This window comes from Erpetoichthys calabaricus, chromosome 2 (assembly GCF_900747795.2).
Source record: "Erpetoichthys calabaricus chromosome 2, fErpCal1.3, whole genome shotgun sequence".
Taxonomy (NCBI): Eukaryota; Metazoa; Chordata; class Cladistia; order Polypteriformes; family Polypteridae; genus Erpetoichthys; species Erpetoichthys calabaricus.
Window position 1 is genome coordinate 206946118 of NC_041395.2, and position 17737 is coordinate 206963854.

At 39.1% G+C, this 17737-nt stretch overlaps 1 protein-coding gene across 4 annotated transcripts in view; it reads left to right on the forward strand.

Annotated features, from left to right (window-relative positions):
* Positions 1-17737, forward strand: part of LOC114646733 (nuclear receptor ROR-alpha A-like) — a 344553-nt gene that overhangs the window by 308712 nt on the left and 18104 nt on the right. For all 4 annotated transcript variants that reach the window (XM_028795052.2, XM_051922242.1, XM_028795053.2 and 1 more), the window contains 3 exons: positions 448-569; positions 4598-4730; positions 7944-8051. In XM_028795052.2, the coding sequence (XP_028650885.1) occupies positions 448-569; positions 4598-4730; positions 7944-8051 (363 nt within the window). The remainder of the gene's footprint in view (positions 1-447; positions 570-4597; positions 4731-7943; positions 8052-17737) is intronic.

Below are 17737 nucleotides of genomic sequence, written 5' to 3' on the forward strand. Positions count from 1 at the left end.
TGTCAGACTATTGAAAAGATTTCTGAATTGTCTTGTGTGTCACGGAGTTCTTGCCACCTTCCCTACTCGCCTGATCTTGTTGTTGCCGCATATGAAAAATGAATTCAAAGGAAAGCGTTTTTGTACCGTGGAGGAAGTCAAAGAAAAATCGCTGCAGGCTTTGGACAATGTTCCTCTTCAGCAATTCCAAAAATGTTTCCATTAGTGGGAAAACCATTGGGACAAGTGCATTCATTCACATGGAGGGTACTTTGGAGGAGACAAAAGTTTCAGTAGGTAAAAATTATTAAAACAATTTTTTTTTTTCAATTCTGGTTATTTTTGCGTACCCCCTAGTACATTTGTTAGGAAAACAGCTTGCATTGAAAGGGAAGTGATTTCTAATTATTTTACATATTTAAAGCATTCAAGTATATGTATTTTATTTACTGTTCTTTTTCTTGCCAGACAAACTGACAGCTAACATCTTTAAATCCCACCGGGAAACCTGCCAATTCCGAGTGGAGGAGCTACAAGCTTTGCAGTGGAAGCAGTTCACCCGTGAGGAAGTCATGGTCTACCAGTGCAAGGTATAAGCCATTATGAGGAGAAGAGCGAGGAGATGAGTAAAGCATATACTGTAAATGTGGAGGAGAAAGAAATAATAGCATTCTTCAGTTTGTCCTTGTTCAGATTTGTTTATGGATTTTGCCAGGTCATTTTATATCAGCTTATATTTTATCATTTCTTGAGCTGATCATTTTTGTGTGAATGTTAATGTTGATGAAGACTTATTAAATATACAAGGAGGGCTATGTGCAGGTATTGGAAATTACGACTGTCATAATAGATTACCTGAATCAAAAAAACATTACTTAAATTATACAACAGTGAGTGCCATAGCACGTAACAGTTAATGAAACATGCACCCTTGAATGCGTTTTTTTCTCAAATCTCTTATTTAAATAAAATTGAACTTTCTATTGGCCATCCTTCTTTCTCATGGTATAAGCACAATGTTTATTCACTATTATAGTACGGCGGGTATGATTCATTGGGGTGCCATACAACGATAATTAAATATTATGGCAAGTTATGAGTGCATTCTATACATCCCAAACCAGCTGTCAAGCGATATATTAATATGAGCAACATAGATAAATTACTTGTGACTGGCTTCATATATTGGTTTAATATGTAAATAATAAATATTTAATTTTATACTTTCAAGTATAACAGCAAGTTTAAGCAAAGGGTCTGTCACTGTTCCATTCATTAAATAGTCTGGAACTTAATCACTCGTCGGCCTCTGTATCAAGCAAGTTGAAAATCTAAACAAATTTCAAACCTAAGTCAGCTACAGACACCTTCCTTACCAGTCTGGCAGAAACCGACTTTCTTTCGATAACTACTGTAAATCACATTTCAATTAAGGCCACATAACAGTAGATAGAGCCAGCTTGGGAGGAGTTAGGTGTGACAGACAAGTTGTGGTATTTTGCAACATTCATTAGAATGTGTTTTTCATATTAAGAGAAAAATCTGTAATGAAAGTCTCTTTGACCTTAGAAGACTTACTTAGTGGCACATTCAAATCAAGTAGTAAGGGGTACCATAAGATGAAGAAGTACAATCTGTACATCATACATTAATTTTAACTTGACATAAGGTAATAGTATGTTAAGAATTACTATTATTCTGAAAAACTCAAATCTAGTATGTGTGTGACTAATGCCAATATATTAATTTACAAATAAATAACAACTTATAAGTGAAATGAGCTTTAAAATACAATGGTAATTATATTGTAGGAATGAAGAGGGAGTTTTATTGTTTTATGAAATCATCAGGTTCATTTTTGGCAAAGCAAAAATTAGTGAGAGGTTTGGTAAGGTGCCTACAATACTATTCCTTATGGTTTTCTGTGGATCAGGGCCTTACTTGGGCTTAACCATAATAACATGAAGTCCCGAGCCAGAGTCACACTTGGGTTTAACGCTAAGGAGGTTAAATTAGGTTAACTGAACCACACTTTTTTCCATAATATTGTTGATAATTGGAAGAATTATACCAGTAGGATACTCGCTTCACTTCTAAACACACCAGCACAGTTTGGCTTCTGTTGTGGTTATCTTCTAAAATGCTGACAAGTCTTGAAGGTGGTCTTTATTGCTCCCCATTTTTGATTTGCCTTCTTGGCACAAAGCAAAGAGCTTGACAGTACACTAGGAACACAATAGTTTTGAAAAGAATGACATACCACCTCACCTTATAATTGAACAGCAGTTCACTTCTGGAAGCCAATCAAAACTTGCCTCTCATGCCAAATCATGCCAATCAAAGCTAACAAGAGATTGGCTGTTTCTCACGATTATGATTTTAACATTGACCCAGGAATGCACTTCAGGCCAGCTTTCATTCATGGTACTTTGTGGTTGATAGTATGACTTAATGGCTAAAGAAATGCACTGTAATCCATAGTGTTCCTAGTTCAGTTCCTGCCTCTGACCCACTGTGTGTCTTGGACCAAGTCACTTATTTTGTGTTTTTTCTAAAACGCTAACAAAAAAGAAAAAATAGCATTCCTATCTGGTAATATTCTAACTACTCTAGTAGCAGAATGATATTATCACACTACTTGGGACATACTATGATAAGAATGTGAATTTTTTTTTTCTTTTGAAAGTATTAACTATACCTCTTTTTTATTTCAAGTATCTTAAAGTATACGCAGTAAGAATTGGAATTTTCCATAACACACACATTAGTTCATCACCAGACTTTGCTGATGTGTGATACCTTGTGAGATTCACTTTTGCATTTTTATTAGTGCTTTTTATCCAACATGCGAAAATACAGCTTCATATTTAAAATAAATATTCCTTTGATAATATCTGAATGTTTGTTAAAATCTCTGGCTATATACATAGACAATGAATATGATGTTTTTACAATACAGGCAGTCCCCGGGTTACATACGAGATAGGGACTGTAGGTTTGTTCTTAAGTTGAATTTGTATGCAAGTCAGAACAGGTACATTATTTTAATAAATGCTATTGTTGACCGACTGTAACCAAGTTCTCTACCAATGAATGATGGAGTTTCACCTCTTTGACCTTTTTATTATTTCTATTTTATTTTCCATGGTGATGATTTTTCTCTTCTTTACTGTATCACCAGCACTTGCATCCGATTTGTGTTTCAGAGACATTCTTGAAGGGTGAAGACAAAAGGTTAAGATGAGCTCTTCTGCACAGCACTGTACAGCTATCACAGCAGGAAGGCACCAGTCGTCAGCACGTCTGATGTACTGACAAGAGACAACTTCCTGTTATGTACGTAACAGTACAAGCAGGCTAGTTATTGAGAATGAATGGGGGTGGCGAGGGGCGATTCACCATTTGCCCACCACATAGTCACCTCCGCTACAGTGTGCTGCCTGCAGCGTCCACCCACCGAGAACAAACACAGTGTGGCCAAAGGCGGGTAGTGAATCGCCCACCACTGCCCCCATTCAACAGGCAGCCACCGGAGGCACACTACAATGCTGCCCCCTCCGCCCCATTCACCCTCAATGGCATCTGTTCAGCCAAAACCAGGTAACCACTTGCAGCATTACCAGCCACCCACCGAGAACGAACGTGGGAAGCCGTGTGTGGTGGGCGGGCAGTGAAACGCCCACCTCCACTCCATCCAGCCTGCATCCAGTCAGGAGCAGTAGCTGCGGTGGCGTAGTGGGCGGGCAGTGAACCGCCCCATCAAGCATCCGTCCTGCACATGAGCAATAGCTGTGGTCCCGGTGACTATGGACCACGGGTCACCGATTGCCGCTGGGAGCCACCCAAGGGACACTACACTGTGCGAGCAGCGAAATCACCCCCCTCTAGCCTCCGTCCAGACACCGCTTGCAGCGTCCCCAGGCTGAAGATGACGGAGAGGTAGTTACTGAGGCGCATGCGTCACAGCTGCAGCCCCGTTCGTAGGTCAGATGACTGTAACCTGGGGACTACCTGTACATTATTTTTTTTTAAACTTTGATACACAACATAAGTGTGGCAAACACTGTTTTATTTTCAAATACTGTTATAAGTCCATGTTGATTAATTAACAGAAACAACATCCTGTCATGTTCTGTAACAACTGTTGTTTTTTTGCATGTTGACTAATTTTGTGTTGAATAAATCATTTTTGGACATGCGTCACTTCCCTTAATATGTGGGTAAGTGATTACATTTCAGATGAATTTGGTAAATAAGGTGCTCTTCCTTTACATGAGCTCTAATTCAAGCTTGTTGTGGATGTTTTGTACCTTAAATAATTTAACCTAATGAAGGTCTGCCACAAAACACCTTGTATGATCACGCATGTATGATCATGGCAATGGGACTATCTCCTTGGAGACAGATATTAAGCATGTCAGGAAAGTTGGAGAGTAAGACTGGAGTAGCTATTAGCTAGGTGTTGAGCCTGTGTCTCTTGTAATGTAGATGTTGGTAATCACACATTGAAATGTCAAAGGCACCTTCATACAGTATGTGTTTGTATCTTGAAGCAATGTCAAATGTTGCTCCTCCTGTTTGTATTAATAAATGGATCATTGTGGATATCTCTTTTTAGTCAATTGAGGAGATGTGGGAGAGGTGTGCTTGCCGCCTGACAGATGCCATTCAGTATGTAGTTGAATTTGCTAAGAGGATTGATGGCTTTATGGAATTCTGCCAGAATGACCAGATTGTTCTCCTCAAAGCAGGTAAGACCCTTCTTATTAGTCACCATTTGCTAAAACTTCTTTACATTTTGAATCTTTTCTTAGGATTAAATATTTAACCAGTAGCAAACACAACCAGTTTAACTATAACCCTGTATCCTACCACAAGATTGAAGCCATGTGTTAACCTAAGGAATCCTGTGTCTTACATTCACAAGTGCATACCACAGTCAGAACTTAGAAGCAGCACTGGTTGGCTGCTTCCTTCCAAAGTTCAGCAGTCTTGTTGTTAAGATGATGGAATTTGAGTTTAACGATGTCTTCTAAAACGTATGTTTCTGTTAATGTGAGCACAATTCATTACTGCCTGCATTGGCCTCATCTTTTTGCAGTTTGTGTGTACATATCTTTTCCTCAGTCATTTTTAATCAATGAGGTTTTGTACACCTGCTTTAAATCAAAAATAAGGAATGCTAACAACTTTTGGACCACCTCCGGCAACCGGAAGTGGTACTCTAACCGAATACTTTCACAAACTTTCAAGTAAACTATGGTTATAATTACAGATAGATCATTCAAATTTTGTATAGATATTTATAATGATAAAAAGCAAACATATGAAATTTGAGAAAAATTACTTAACCAGAAGTAGTATTTTATTGAAACAACCATCCAAATTTTTTGTATCATGGATATATAAATGTGTACACGATATTAAAAACTGTATTCAATATAACACATATTCTTTCAATAACTTTTTTTTTTTTAATGTATATATCATCGGTTCAACAATAACGTGTAAACATTCAACATGCCATGTTAATATAAAGATGTAATGGGAACAATAAGCTGCTACTTCTCCATCATGTCCCTGTTAATATGAGGTGGCAGTCAAACTAAAGTTAGAAAATGATATTTATTAGAAAATGGAACGAACCTTATCAAAACTAATAATGTCATTTCTCAATGTAGTCTCCACCCTTCTCAATGCACTTGTGCCACCTGCCTGGAAGTGCCTGGATTCCAGCAGAATAAAAGGTTTTGTGTTGTTCTCGCAACCACTCGTGTACCGCTTTCTTCACGTCATCATCTGCCTTGAATTGACGACCACCCAGATGTTTTTTGTCCAAAAAGATGGAAATCACACGGTGCCAAATCTGGCGAATAAGGAGGATGTGGCAATACCACAAACTTCAGTTTCTCCAGACAAGACTTGGTGTTCTTAGCATTGTGTGCACGGGCATTGTCTTGCAGAAAAAGGACCCCTTGAGACAGTAGTCTCCGCCATTTGAATCGAATAGCAGGCTTCACATTGGTCTCCAGCAAGTCACAGTAACTTGCACTAGTGGCTGTAGTACCCCTCAGCATGTAGTGTTTGACAATAACTCGAGTGCACGAGTGGTTGTGAAGACAAGACAAAACCTTTTATTCTGCTGGAATCCAGGCAGGTGGCACAAGTGCATTGAGGAGGGTGGAGGCTACATTGAGAAATGACAATCAGTTTTGTTAAGGTTTGTTCCATTTTCTAATAAATCCCATTTTCTAACTTTAGCGTGACTTCCCCCTGAACATTTAATTTTATCATTTTCTTTATCTAATTTATTTCATAATTAAATGTAGTTAAATGCAGTTTTACCTATAACAATTTATTGCAACAAATATGATATAATACTAACACTTTTTATATGTTTGTAGGTGACTATAACTCTTTTTACTTTGCACGTAATCTAGGTAATGCATATGTAATCATGAAAAAATTCCACCACCGCGTGACCTCCCTAAGTATGAAAATATCATTTTAATATTAAGTTTGATTAGTTATGATGAGAAACAAAGAGATATATTTGTAAAATATTGTGCAACTGGAAGTGGTTCTGATGACCTATCCATCCATCCATTATCCAACCCGCTATATCCTACTGGGTCACGGGGGTCTGCTGGAGCCAGTCCCAGCCAACACAGGGCGCAAGGCAGGATACAAACTCCGGGCAGGGTGCCAGCCCACTGCAGGGCACCCACACACCAAGCACACACTAGGGACAATTTAGGATCGCCAATGCACCTAACCTGCATGTCTTTGGACTGTGGAACAGCACATTTTGGGGTCATGTGTGATGGTACTTTTCTGCTTAATGAACAATCTATTGTGGTAACTTACCCTACACTGCTAGCATGACAACATATCTTGTTCAGTCCGAAGAATCTTAATCCACCTACAACAACACAGTGGTGACTGGGTGTCCCATTTCATTTAAAATAGGAAAAAATCAAATTACAAAAAACAGTCCCAAACTTCTTTAAAATCTGGGAGGCATCTATTAATGTTATCATTTATTGATTTAACATGCTGAATGTCTGGCAATCTTTTGTATGGCTTAATATCTTTGTGTGATGTCTTCCTCTGTTTGCTCTGTAGATCAGTAAAGAAAAGAGGGTATCTGGTCTCATCTTCACAAGACTTACAGCTTTGTCATTATAATGCAGTTTTTAAAATTAGTACAATTATTACACAATTAACACAAGGGACAACATGCTCTAGTTTAAAAAAAAAAAACACTATTTTGAACTTATTTTTTCTCAAAATAAAGGTAGTTAAAACTAAACAAATAGTAAATATTGACTGACCTTTACCAACTACAGTGTGTTTGCACAAGTAGCAGAATTAGCATGTTAGAATATTAGAATAAAAAAAAAATCAAGAAAGATGATCTGATTCTTGGCAAATTCACCTGGAAGATTTAACCATGGGTTTACTAGGAACTATGTACTTTAATTACTACAATAAATAATTGTGACTTTCTATTAATACATCATTATTAGGCACACATTAGTTAGTGCCTAATTCTGTATTTGATCATTTTTTTAAATTTATACTTGCATTTTGCGTGAGAACCTCTCATATCACTTTGCAGCAGCACATAGTGAAGAACACCATACAAAATTTAACAGAATTGAAATTAAATATTTAGCCTTATCTATTTTGCTCTGAAAATGACCGTTTTAAGGGAAAATACCAACAGCAGATATAAAAATGTTATGTTGTATGAACCCAAGGAAAGGTGAGTGTTACAATAAGTCCCTAACTAACACAATATTTTGTATTTCGTGCGACTTGTCAATGGTGTTAATAGGCCTTTGAGATGTATCATGACCATGTGTATACTGTGGTCAAGATGTTTGGTAATGTAACCAATTAGTGGTATATGTTTTAGTATATATTTTTTCTTATACATCTTTCTATTATGTTTTTCCAAGGTTCTTTAGAAGTTGTTCTTGTGCGCATGTCTCGAGCTTTCAATCAAGAGAACAATACAGTCTTCTTCGAAGGGAAATATGCTGGGACAGAGATCTTCAAATCACTAGGTGAGCTTGTCCATCTAACTATCCTCTTTAATAAAATCCCTGTGTATGTCCGTGTTTCTGGTGAAGTGCGCATGCGCGGGGCACGGAGCGATGCTTCAAAGCAGATGCTTTAAAGGCTGCCTGACGCGTCACACAAGACAGAGCGGGCGGGACCTATAAAATATCGTGCGGCAGATCCAATCGGATTTTGGTAAATGAGGTAAGACCTAAAACAGAAAACACAAAAAATCCAATCGGGTTCTGAGACGCGGAGACCAGCTTCCCCATTGTTGTGCAAGTGTTCACTCTGAGGATGTCAGATTTGCGATTAAGAAGCTTCGTCCGGTAAAGTGTAAAGTAAAAGTAGATTTATTTTCGCACACATTACATCAGTTGCTGGGGAGAATCTGCTGATTGCCCACTGTTGTCACAGAAAATTAAATGCATATTACGGACAGCAAAGCCAGTATTACTGTCAAGAGAAAATTACAGGCATTTTACGGAAAAAATTTAATGAGGTAAAAGGTCCCTTGCCATTTAATATAGACTGTTCCTACTAATGTTTATGGACTACTGTTCTAGCGCCCGTTATTGTAACGGGCTTAATGACTAGTATTTATATAATCTACTCAGCCACTCTGTCGCATGCACTTTGGCAGTCCTAAAATGATGTTGAAAAATTACTTACGACAACCTACAAGTTTTTTTTAATTCACCACTCACCATTCTCTTTGTAGTCTTCAACATTTAGTCAAGTTTATTGTCATGGGTACGTAGAACAATGAAATTCTTATTTGCATGTCTCCTTACAATAGCTGAAAAATACAATATAAATAAAATAGTTAAAAATATTCATAACATGCAATATATGTTGTGACAGCCATTATTACCCAGCCGAGGCACCAGCTGGATAGAAGGACCAGGGGAAAGGGCATCCGCAAGGCACTACCTCCTGGGAGGCTGTGGCACCATGGATTCCTGCATGGCACGCTGAGTTGGAGTTTGGCGCAGCCCTGCTGGGTTCCATGGGGGCCACAGAACCCTACTTTGGGCTTTCACCACACACCTGGGAGTGATTCCAGGTCTGATTAATGAGCCACCTGGAACACTTCCAGGACCAGCTTATAAGGAGCCGCCTCACTCCATTCAGAAGCCAGAGTTGGGTGGAAGAGGACAAAGCTTGCTGGAGGAGGAGAGGAGGCAAGAGAAAAAGAAAAGAAACAGTTAAAAAGAGTATGTTTTGAATTTTGTGTCTGTGCTGTACCGGTGTGAAACTAGACAAAGAAAAAATAAAAGCGTGTGTTTGCACTTGTGTCCTGCATCTGTCTGTGTCAAGAGCGCCCCCTGCAGGCCACAATGTATATGCATGCATATGTATATGCAATACTGTATTTATATACATCATGCATAGCAAAAACTTGGGTTTAACAATAGACCAGTGGTTCTCAAACTTGATGTCATAATCTACTGAAAGTGAGGTCGTTAAACTACCCGACTATGATCTGATGTCCAGTTTGAGTCATATGTGGCTTTAATAGACTAATTTTTCTGTTTGCTTATAATTTGCATGATCATTTTGGTAAGACCATTTTGTTAATTGGCTCTGGTGTGATTACCTCCATTACGTGTATTATGGCATACAACAACACAACACCTCACAAGTTATACAGTGTTACTTGCTTCAGTTTTCTGTTTTATATCTATTTACCTTTCAACACGGAGGGCTACATTGAACTTGGCGAACTTTTCAAGTGTTTGGTTGTATACTGTATGTACTACATTGAGATGTGCTGTTCATTTGATATTACTTAGTGTTACTTTTGTTTAAAAGTGTTATTTTTGTTTAATGTTTTATGGTAACCACATACTGCCAGTGTCTCTTTGTGTCCTCCACAATTAACATTACATGAATCCTGGAAAGAGAGGTTATGTTTTTTCCATAGAGTGAGGCCTTTTCTTTATAAATTTAATGTTGAAAGCTCAAACTTATTATTTTTTTTATAGTAGTCTTTGCATAGGTCAAGCATGTTGTTGTAAACATTCATAATACAGTAGTGCCTTGTACTCCGAACGATTATAACTTCGAACGTTCCAGAGTTTGAACGCCAATTTGAGAGAAATCTGATCCAGAGTTCGAACGATGCTTCTATATTCAAACTGCACACGCAGCACAAGCATAAATGCCATCTGTTGTGTGTCCAAGTTGTCTCTAACTCTCACTGTGAAAGCATTTCTTGCATTAGGCTCATGTGTTTTCATTGCTCTTTCAGTTTATTTTTGGTGTGTTTGGTTTATATACAGTACTGTGCAAAAGTTTTAGGCAGGTGTGAAAAAATGCTGTAACCAAAGAATGCTTTCAGAAATATAAATAATGATTGTTTATTGTTATCAATTTACAAAATGCAAAGTGCGCGAACAAAAGAAAAATCTAAATCAAATCAATATTTGGTGTTACTACCTTTTGCCTTCAAACCAGCATCAATTCTTATAGGTTCACTTGAACAAAGTCAGGGATTTTGTAGGATTCTAGTCAGGTGTATGATCAACCAATTATACCAAACAGGTGCTAATGATCATCAATGTCACACGTAGGTTGAAACACAGTCATTAACTGAAACAGAGGAGGCTTAAAACTGGATGAGGAACGGCCAACCTCTGCTACCAAGGTGAGGTTGTGGAAGACAGTTTCATGTCATGGCAAGATTGAGCACAGCAACAAGACACAAGGTAGTTATACTGCATTAGCAAGGTCTCTCCCAGACAAAGATTTCAAAGCAGACTGGGGTTTCAAGATGTGCTGTTCAAGCTCTTTTGAAGAAGCACAAAGAAACGGGCAACGCTGAGGATCGTAGACGCAGTGGTCAGCCAAGAAAACTTAGTGCAGCAGATAAAAGACACATCAAGCTTATTACCCTTCGAAATCAGAAGATGTCCAGCAGTGCTATCAGCTCAGAACTGGCAGAAACCAGTGGGACCCAGGTACACCCATCTACTGTCCGGAGAAGTCTGGCCAGAAGTGGTCTTCATGGAAGAGTCGCATCCAAAAAGCCATACCTCCGACGTGGAAACAAGGCCATGTGACTCAAGTATGCACGAAAACATAGGAACTGGGGTGCAGAAAAATGGCAGCAGGTGCTCTGGACTGATGAGTCAAAATTTGAAATATCTGGCTGTAGCAGAAAGCAGTTTGTTCGTTGAAGGGCTGGAGAGCGGTACAATAATGAGTGTCTGCAGGCAACAGTGAAGCATGGTGGAGGTTCCTTGAAGGTTTGGGGCTGCATTTCTGCAAATGGAGTTGGAGATTTGGTCAGGATTAATGGTGTTCTCAATGCTGAGAAGTACAGGCAGATACTTCTCCATCATGCAGTACCATCAGGGAGGCGTATGATTGGCCCCAAATTTATTCTGCAGCAGGACAACGACCCCAAACATGCAGCCAAAGTCATTAAGAACTATCTTCAGCGTAAAGAAGAACAAGAAGTCCTGGAAGTGATGGTATGGCCCCCACAGAGCCCTGATCTCAACATCATCAAGTGTGTCTGGGATTACATGAAGAGACAGAAGGATGTGAGGAAGCCTACATCCACAGAAGATCTGTGGTTAGTTTTCCAAGATGTTTGGAACAACCTACCAGCCGAGTTCCTTCAAAAACTGTGTGCAAGTGTACCTAGAAGAATTGATGCTGTTTTGAAGGCAAAGGGTGGTCACACCAAATATTGATTTGATTTAGATTTCTCTTTTGTTCATTCACTGCATTTTGTTGATTGATGAAAATAAATGATTAACACTTCCATTTTTGAAAGCATTCTTTGTTTACAACTTTTTTTCACACCTGCCTAAAACTTTTGCACACACACACACACACACATATATATATACATACACACACACACACACACAGTGGAACCTCAGTTCACGAACGTCTCGGTAAACATACAAGTCGGTTTACGACCAAAAAGTGCGCCAAACTTTTGCCTCGGTTAATGACCACACACTCGGTATACGTACAAGCCAGTTTCCCTTTCGGTTTGTACATGTTCAGTCTCTCCCTGTGCATTTCCTGTGCAGCGAGCAAGAGAGAGAGCTAGAGAGCGCGCGACACACACACACACAGGCAGCGCGAGAGAGCTGGACGCACACAGTAGGAAGGCAGTTAAAAGAATGCACTGGGCTTGATTTTGTTTTCACTTCTGTTTACAGCGATTGGTTCGTAGCGTGCATTGTTGCAATGTTACTTTTCTTGGTGGTTTATTAAATTACAGATTTTTTCAAATGTTCATTTTTTTCCCTGTGCTTAAAACTCATTAAAAAAATGTTTTTAGCCAGCGGTTGGTAGCGCTATAGCGCGAACTATTGCAGTGTTAGTTTTCTCTGTTGTTCAAGGTTTTCTCAGTGTTATTCAATGTTTTTACATTTAGTTTACTATTACGCTGTGCATTCTATGGTTTAATTAACTATATTTGTGCTTAAAAACTTAAAAAAAATATTTATTTACATACAGTTCGTATGGTCTGGAATGGATTGATTGTATTTACATACAGTCCTATCGGGGAAATTGCTTCGGTTCACGACCAAATCAGTTTACGACCAGAGTTTTGGAACGAATTATGGTCGTGAACCAAGGTTCCACTGTATATATTACACACACACGCATGGAAGGACCGGGGAAGGGAGTGTTTCCAGAGCATTACCTCCCTTGGAGCGCTAGGTGGCAGCCCCCCTGGGTTGCAGTGGTGCCTCAGACTCCCGCAGGGCTCCATGGGAGCTGGAGTTTGGTGCAGCTCTGTTCGGTTCTGGGGGTGCTGCTGAGCCCTTAATTGCAGCACAGCCAATGAGCACCTGGAGCACTTCCGAGTGCCTTATAAAAAGAGCCAGCAGCCACTACTCCGGGAGCCAGAGTTGGGAGGAGGTGGATGAAACTTCCACTTTTTTATGCTTAGCTCTCTGTATAATAAGCAAACTAGTGTTAGATGATCTGAGGTTATGACTGGCACTCCAGAATATGCGAGTGGAGCAAGATTATTCACAGCCTTATATTCCATTAGCAGTATTTTAAAATCTGTTCTAAACGACAGAGGTAACCAATTAATGATGTTAAAGCCAGTGAAATGTGCTCAAATTTTTTTTTTGCTGGTTAAGATTCTAGCTGCTGTATTTTGAACTAACTGAAACCAAATTTATGTATTTTCTTAGGTAGTCCTGTTAGGAGAGCATTACAGTAATCTAGTTGACTAAAAACAAAAGCGTAAATTAAATTTTCAGTGTTTTGCCATGTTATAAGAGGTCAAACTTTTGCAATATCTCATAAGTGAAAAAATGCAGTCCTAGCAGTATAGTTAATGTTTGATTTAAAGTTTAGATCAGAGTTCATGATCACAACTAAATTCTTAACTTCCACCTTGTCTTTGAGTGCCAAGGGGTCGTTTATTTCTAAGATCTTCACTATTTCCATTTTTTCCAACAAGAAAAAATTCTGTTTTTTGTTTATTTAGCTTGAGAAAATTACTATTCATCCACTCAGTAATACAAGTCAGACATTGGATCAAAGCACACAGAGAATCAGGGTCATCAGGTGCTATAGATAAGTTAATCTGTGTCCTCTCTACATAACTGTGGTAGCTCGCCTTGTGTTTTGAGATAAACTGGCCTAATGGGAGCATGTAAATTGAAAATAATGGTGGGCCCATAATAGATCCTTGTGGTATCCCATATAAAACATACAATACAATCACCATAACTAACAAAAAATTTCCTACGTGTTAAGTAAGACTGAAACCAACTTAGGACCATTACCAGAGAGACCCACCCATTGGCTAAAATAATTAATAAAAATGCCCAGGTCTATGGTGTCGACAACTGCGCTATAGTCTAACTGCATCAACATTAACCTGTAGGTCATTAACTATTTTAAACAATACAGTTTCTGTGCTGTGATTTAGTCTAAAACCTGAGTGAAACTTATTAAGAATGTTGTGTTTATTATTTAACTGGTAAAAAACTTTTTTTCTAGAAGTTTACTTAAAAAAGGCAGGTTAGAAAAGTTCTTAAAGACAATACTCTTAAAGAGTATTTTTCTTGAGCAGGGGTTTAACTACTGCTGTTTTTACAGAATCTGGGAAGAACCCAGTATCTAATGAGGAGCCAACTATATCAAGTACACTATCAATGAGCACATCAGAAACTTCTTTAAAAAAAGCATGTTGGGACTGAGTCAAGGGTAGAAATGGAAGGTTATAATTGAGTAATTATTCTATGAAGTTCACGTAAACCTATTATAATGAAGGAATTTAATTTACTATAGTGAACTTGGTAAGGGTCAGTGGTATAGTCCTGTGAGGGATGTATTATGTTACATGTAACTTGCTTGTTTTGTGATTAAAGAATGTTGCAAAAGCTTTGCATGTTTCACTTAAGTATTCAGGAGGCAATCTGCTGATTGAGTTTTGTTTAGAACATGATCAAAAGTAAAAAATAAAACTTGGATTTCCTGCATTTCCATTGATAATTTTAGAAAAGTAGGACAGCCTCTCTCTAGTCAGTCTGTTTTGTTGTACTCAGTAATATGCGCCTTCAATATTTTATGGTGAACTGTTTTTTAGTTTTTCCCCCCATTTACGCTCAGCCTTGCGGCATGTCCTCTTAAGTGTAGACAGAGTGTCTTCCAAGGTATTCTGGTGCTGGTGAATTTTTTAACAACTTTATCTGGGGCTACAATTTTAATTACAGCTTTCATTTTAGCATTAAAATTGCCCTCCTTACTGGTTACATTGCTGGGTGTATTAATACAAGCGTTACTCTCAGACTGGTCATGCATAGTACAGTATTAGCAAACCTAGAGGCAGCCGTGGCATCAAAATAACATTTACTAGGGATATTTTGCTCATTAGTTTTAGTCTCCAGAATTTCTACATTAAATAAAATGCAAAAATGGTCAGATATACTGGTTAACTAAATCCAGCATGCATCCTCCCTTATGTGTAGTCATGAGTAATGTGCTAGGTAAATTCAAAAGAATGCAGTAAATTAATAAATTCTCTTCCTTTGGGGTTAGACTGGTTATCAAAATGAAAGCTTAAGTTGCCTACTATTAGGAACCAGTCATAGTTTGTTATTATTATAGACACTAAATCTGAAAATGAATCAGTAAAAGATGCATTATATTTAGGAGGTCAATAAATGGTCAATACTAGAGATTATGATACTCCTTGACTAGCTGCACCAGATTACTTGAAAGACACGAAAGTACCAAAATTGACATCTTACAGATTAACCAGCTTGAGAAAATACTCTCTAGATCATCGCCTTTTTACCTTGGCTAACAGTGTGAGCAAAATTATAATTTGGAGGTGCTGCTTCAATTAATACTGCAGCACCATCACTACTGAGCCACGTTTCACTCGTTGTCAGAAAGTCTGTATTGGTATCACTAATAAGATTGTTAATGTAAAATGTCTCGTTAGTTAGCAATGCCATACTGAGGTTCTCAGAAGACCATATCTGCACTGACGTTTTGGGACAGCTCGAGATGGCAATTAAGTTATCAGTGTTTATACTGGTTTGACCAGACCTTTTTTTAAATTACAACCTGGAACTAAAATGCTAATATAGTGCACATCCACTGGTAAACCCACTGCAACAATGTCATATCTTAAAAAGAGTTCATGACTAACATAAGAACTAAAATTAGGAAGTCATGCATGTGGCATAGCGGGTCCGTGGCTTCCAATAAAAAAAAGGTTGGGTTTTAAATCCACATAGCCGTTCTCTGTGGGTGCGATTGCACGACCGCAGGGAGTTAATGAGGTGATTGGAGCGAGTCGCACTTGCACGTGTGGGTGCGGTCGTTCTAGATTGCCTCATTGGCTTCCTGCGGTGTGTGATTAAGGCACTGCGCCCATGGAGGCGTGCGGAGGTGTGTGTGTGTGTGTGTGTGTGTGTGTGTGTGTATATATATATATATATACACTGTATGTATATCTACAGTGCATCCGGAAAGTATTCACAGCGCATCACTTTTTCCACATTTTGTTATGTTACAGCCTTATTCCAAAATGGATTAAATTCATTTTTTTCCTCAGAATTCTACACACAACACCCCATAATGACAACGTGAAAAAAGTTTACTTGAGGTTTTTGCAAATTTATTAAAAATAAAAAAACTGAGAAGTCACATGTACATAAGTATTCACAGCCTTTACTCAATACTTTGTTGATGCACCTTTGGCAGCAACTACAGCCTCAAGTCTTTTTGAATATGATGCCACAAGCTTGGCACACCTATCCTTGGCCAGTTTCGCCCATTCCTCTTTGCAGCACCTCTCAAGCTCCATCAGGTTGGATGGGAAGCGTCGGTGCACAGCCATTTTAAGATCTCTCCAGGATATTCAATCGGATTCAAGTCTGGGCTCTGGCTGGGCCACTCAAGGACATTCACAGAGTTGTCCTGAAGCCACTCCTTTGATATCTTGGCTGTGTGCTTAGGGTCGTTGTCCTGCTGAAAGATGAACCGTCGCCCCAGTCTGAGGTCAAGAGTGCTCTGGAGCAGGTTTTCATCCAGGATGTCTCTGTATATTGCTGCAGTCATCTTTCCCTTTATCCTGACTAGTCTCTCAGTCCCTGCCGCCGAAAAACATCCACACAGCATGATGCTGCCACCACCATGCTTCACTGTAGGGATGGTATTGGCCTGGTGATGAGCGGTGCCTGGTTTCCTCCAAACATGACGCCTGGCACTCACACCAAAGAGTTCAATCTTTCTCTCATCAGACCAGAGAATTTTCTTTCTCATGGTCTGAGAGTCCTTTAGGTGCCTTTTGGCAAACTTCAGGTGGGCTGCCAAGTGCCTTTTACTAAGGAGTGGCTTCCGTCTGGCCATTCTACCATACAGGTAGATGCATTGGTGGATTGCTGCAGAGATGGTTGTCCTTCTGGAAGTTTCTCCTCTCTCCACAGAGGACCTCTGGAGCTCTGACAGAGTGACCATCGGGTTCTTGGTCACCTCCCTGACTAAGGCCCTTCTCCCCCGATCGCTCAGTTTAGATGGCCGGCCAGCTCTAGGAAGAGTCCTGGTGGTTTCGAACTTCTTCCACTTACGGATGATGGAGGCCACTGTGCTCATTGGGACCTTCAAAGCAGCAGAAATTTTTTCTGTAACCTTCCCCAGATTTGTACCTCAAGACAATCCTGTCTCGGAGGTCTACAGACAATTCCTTTGACTTCATGCTTGGTTTGTGCTCTGACATGAACTGTCAACTGTGGGACCTTATGTAGACAGGTGTGTGCCTTTCCAAATCATGTCTAGTCAACTGAATTTACCACAGGTGAACTCCAAGTAAGCTGCAGAAACATCTCAAGGATGATCAGGAGAAACAGGATGCGCCTGAGCTCAATTTTGAGCTTCATGGCAAAGGCTGTGAATACTTATGTACATGTGCTTTCTCAATTTTTTTATTTTTAATAAATTTGCAAAAACCTCAAGTAAACTTTTTTCACGTTGTCATTATGGGGTGTTGTGTGTAGAATTCTGAGCAAAAAAATGAATTTAATCCATTTTGGAATAAGGCTGTAACATAACAAAATGTGGAAAAAGTGATGCGCTGTGAATACTTTCCGGATGTACTGTATATATGGGTCGACACCAGAGAAAAGGGGAGATAGAAATGAAAGGAAAAGGGAGATAGAAATAGAAGGAAAAGGGAGATGAATAG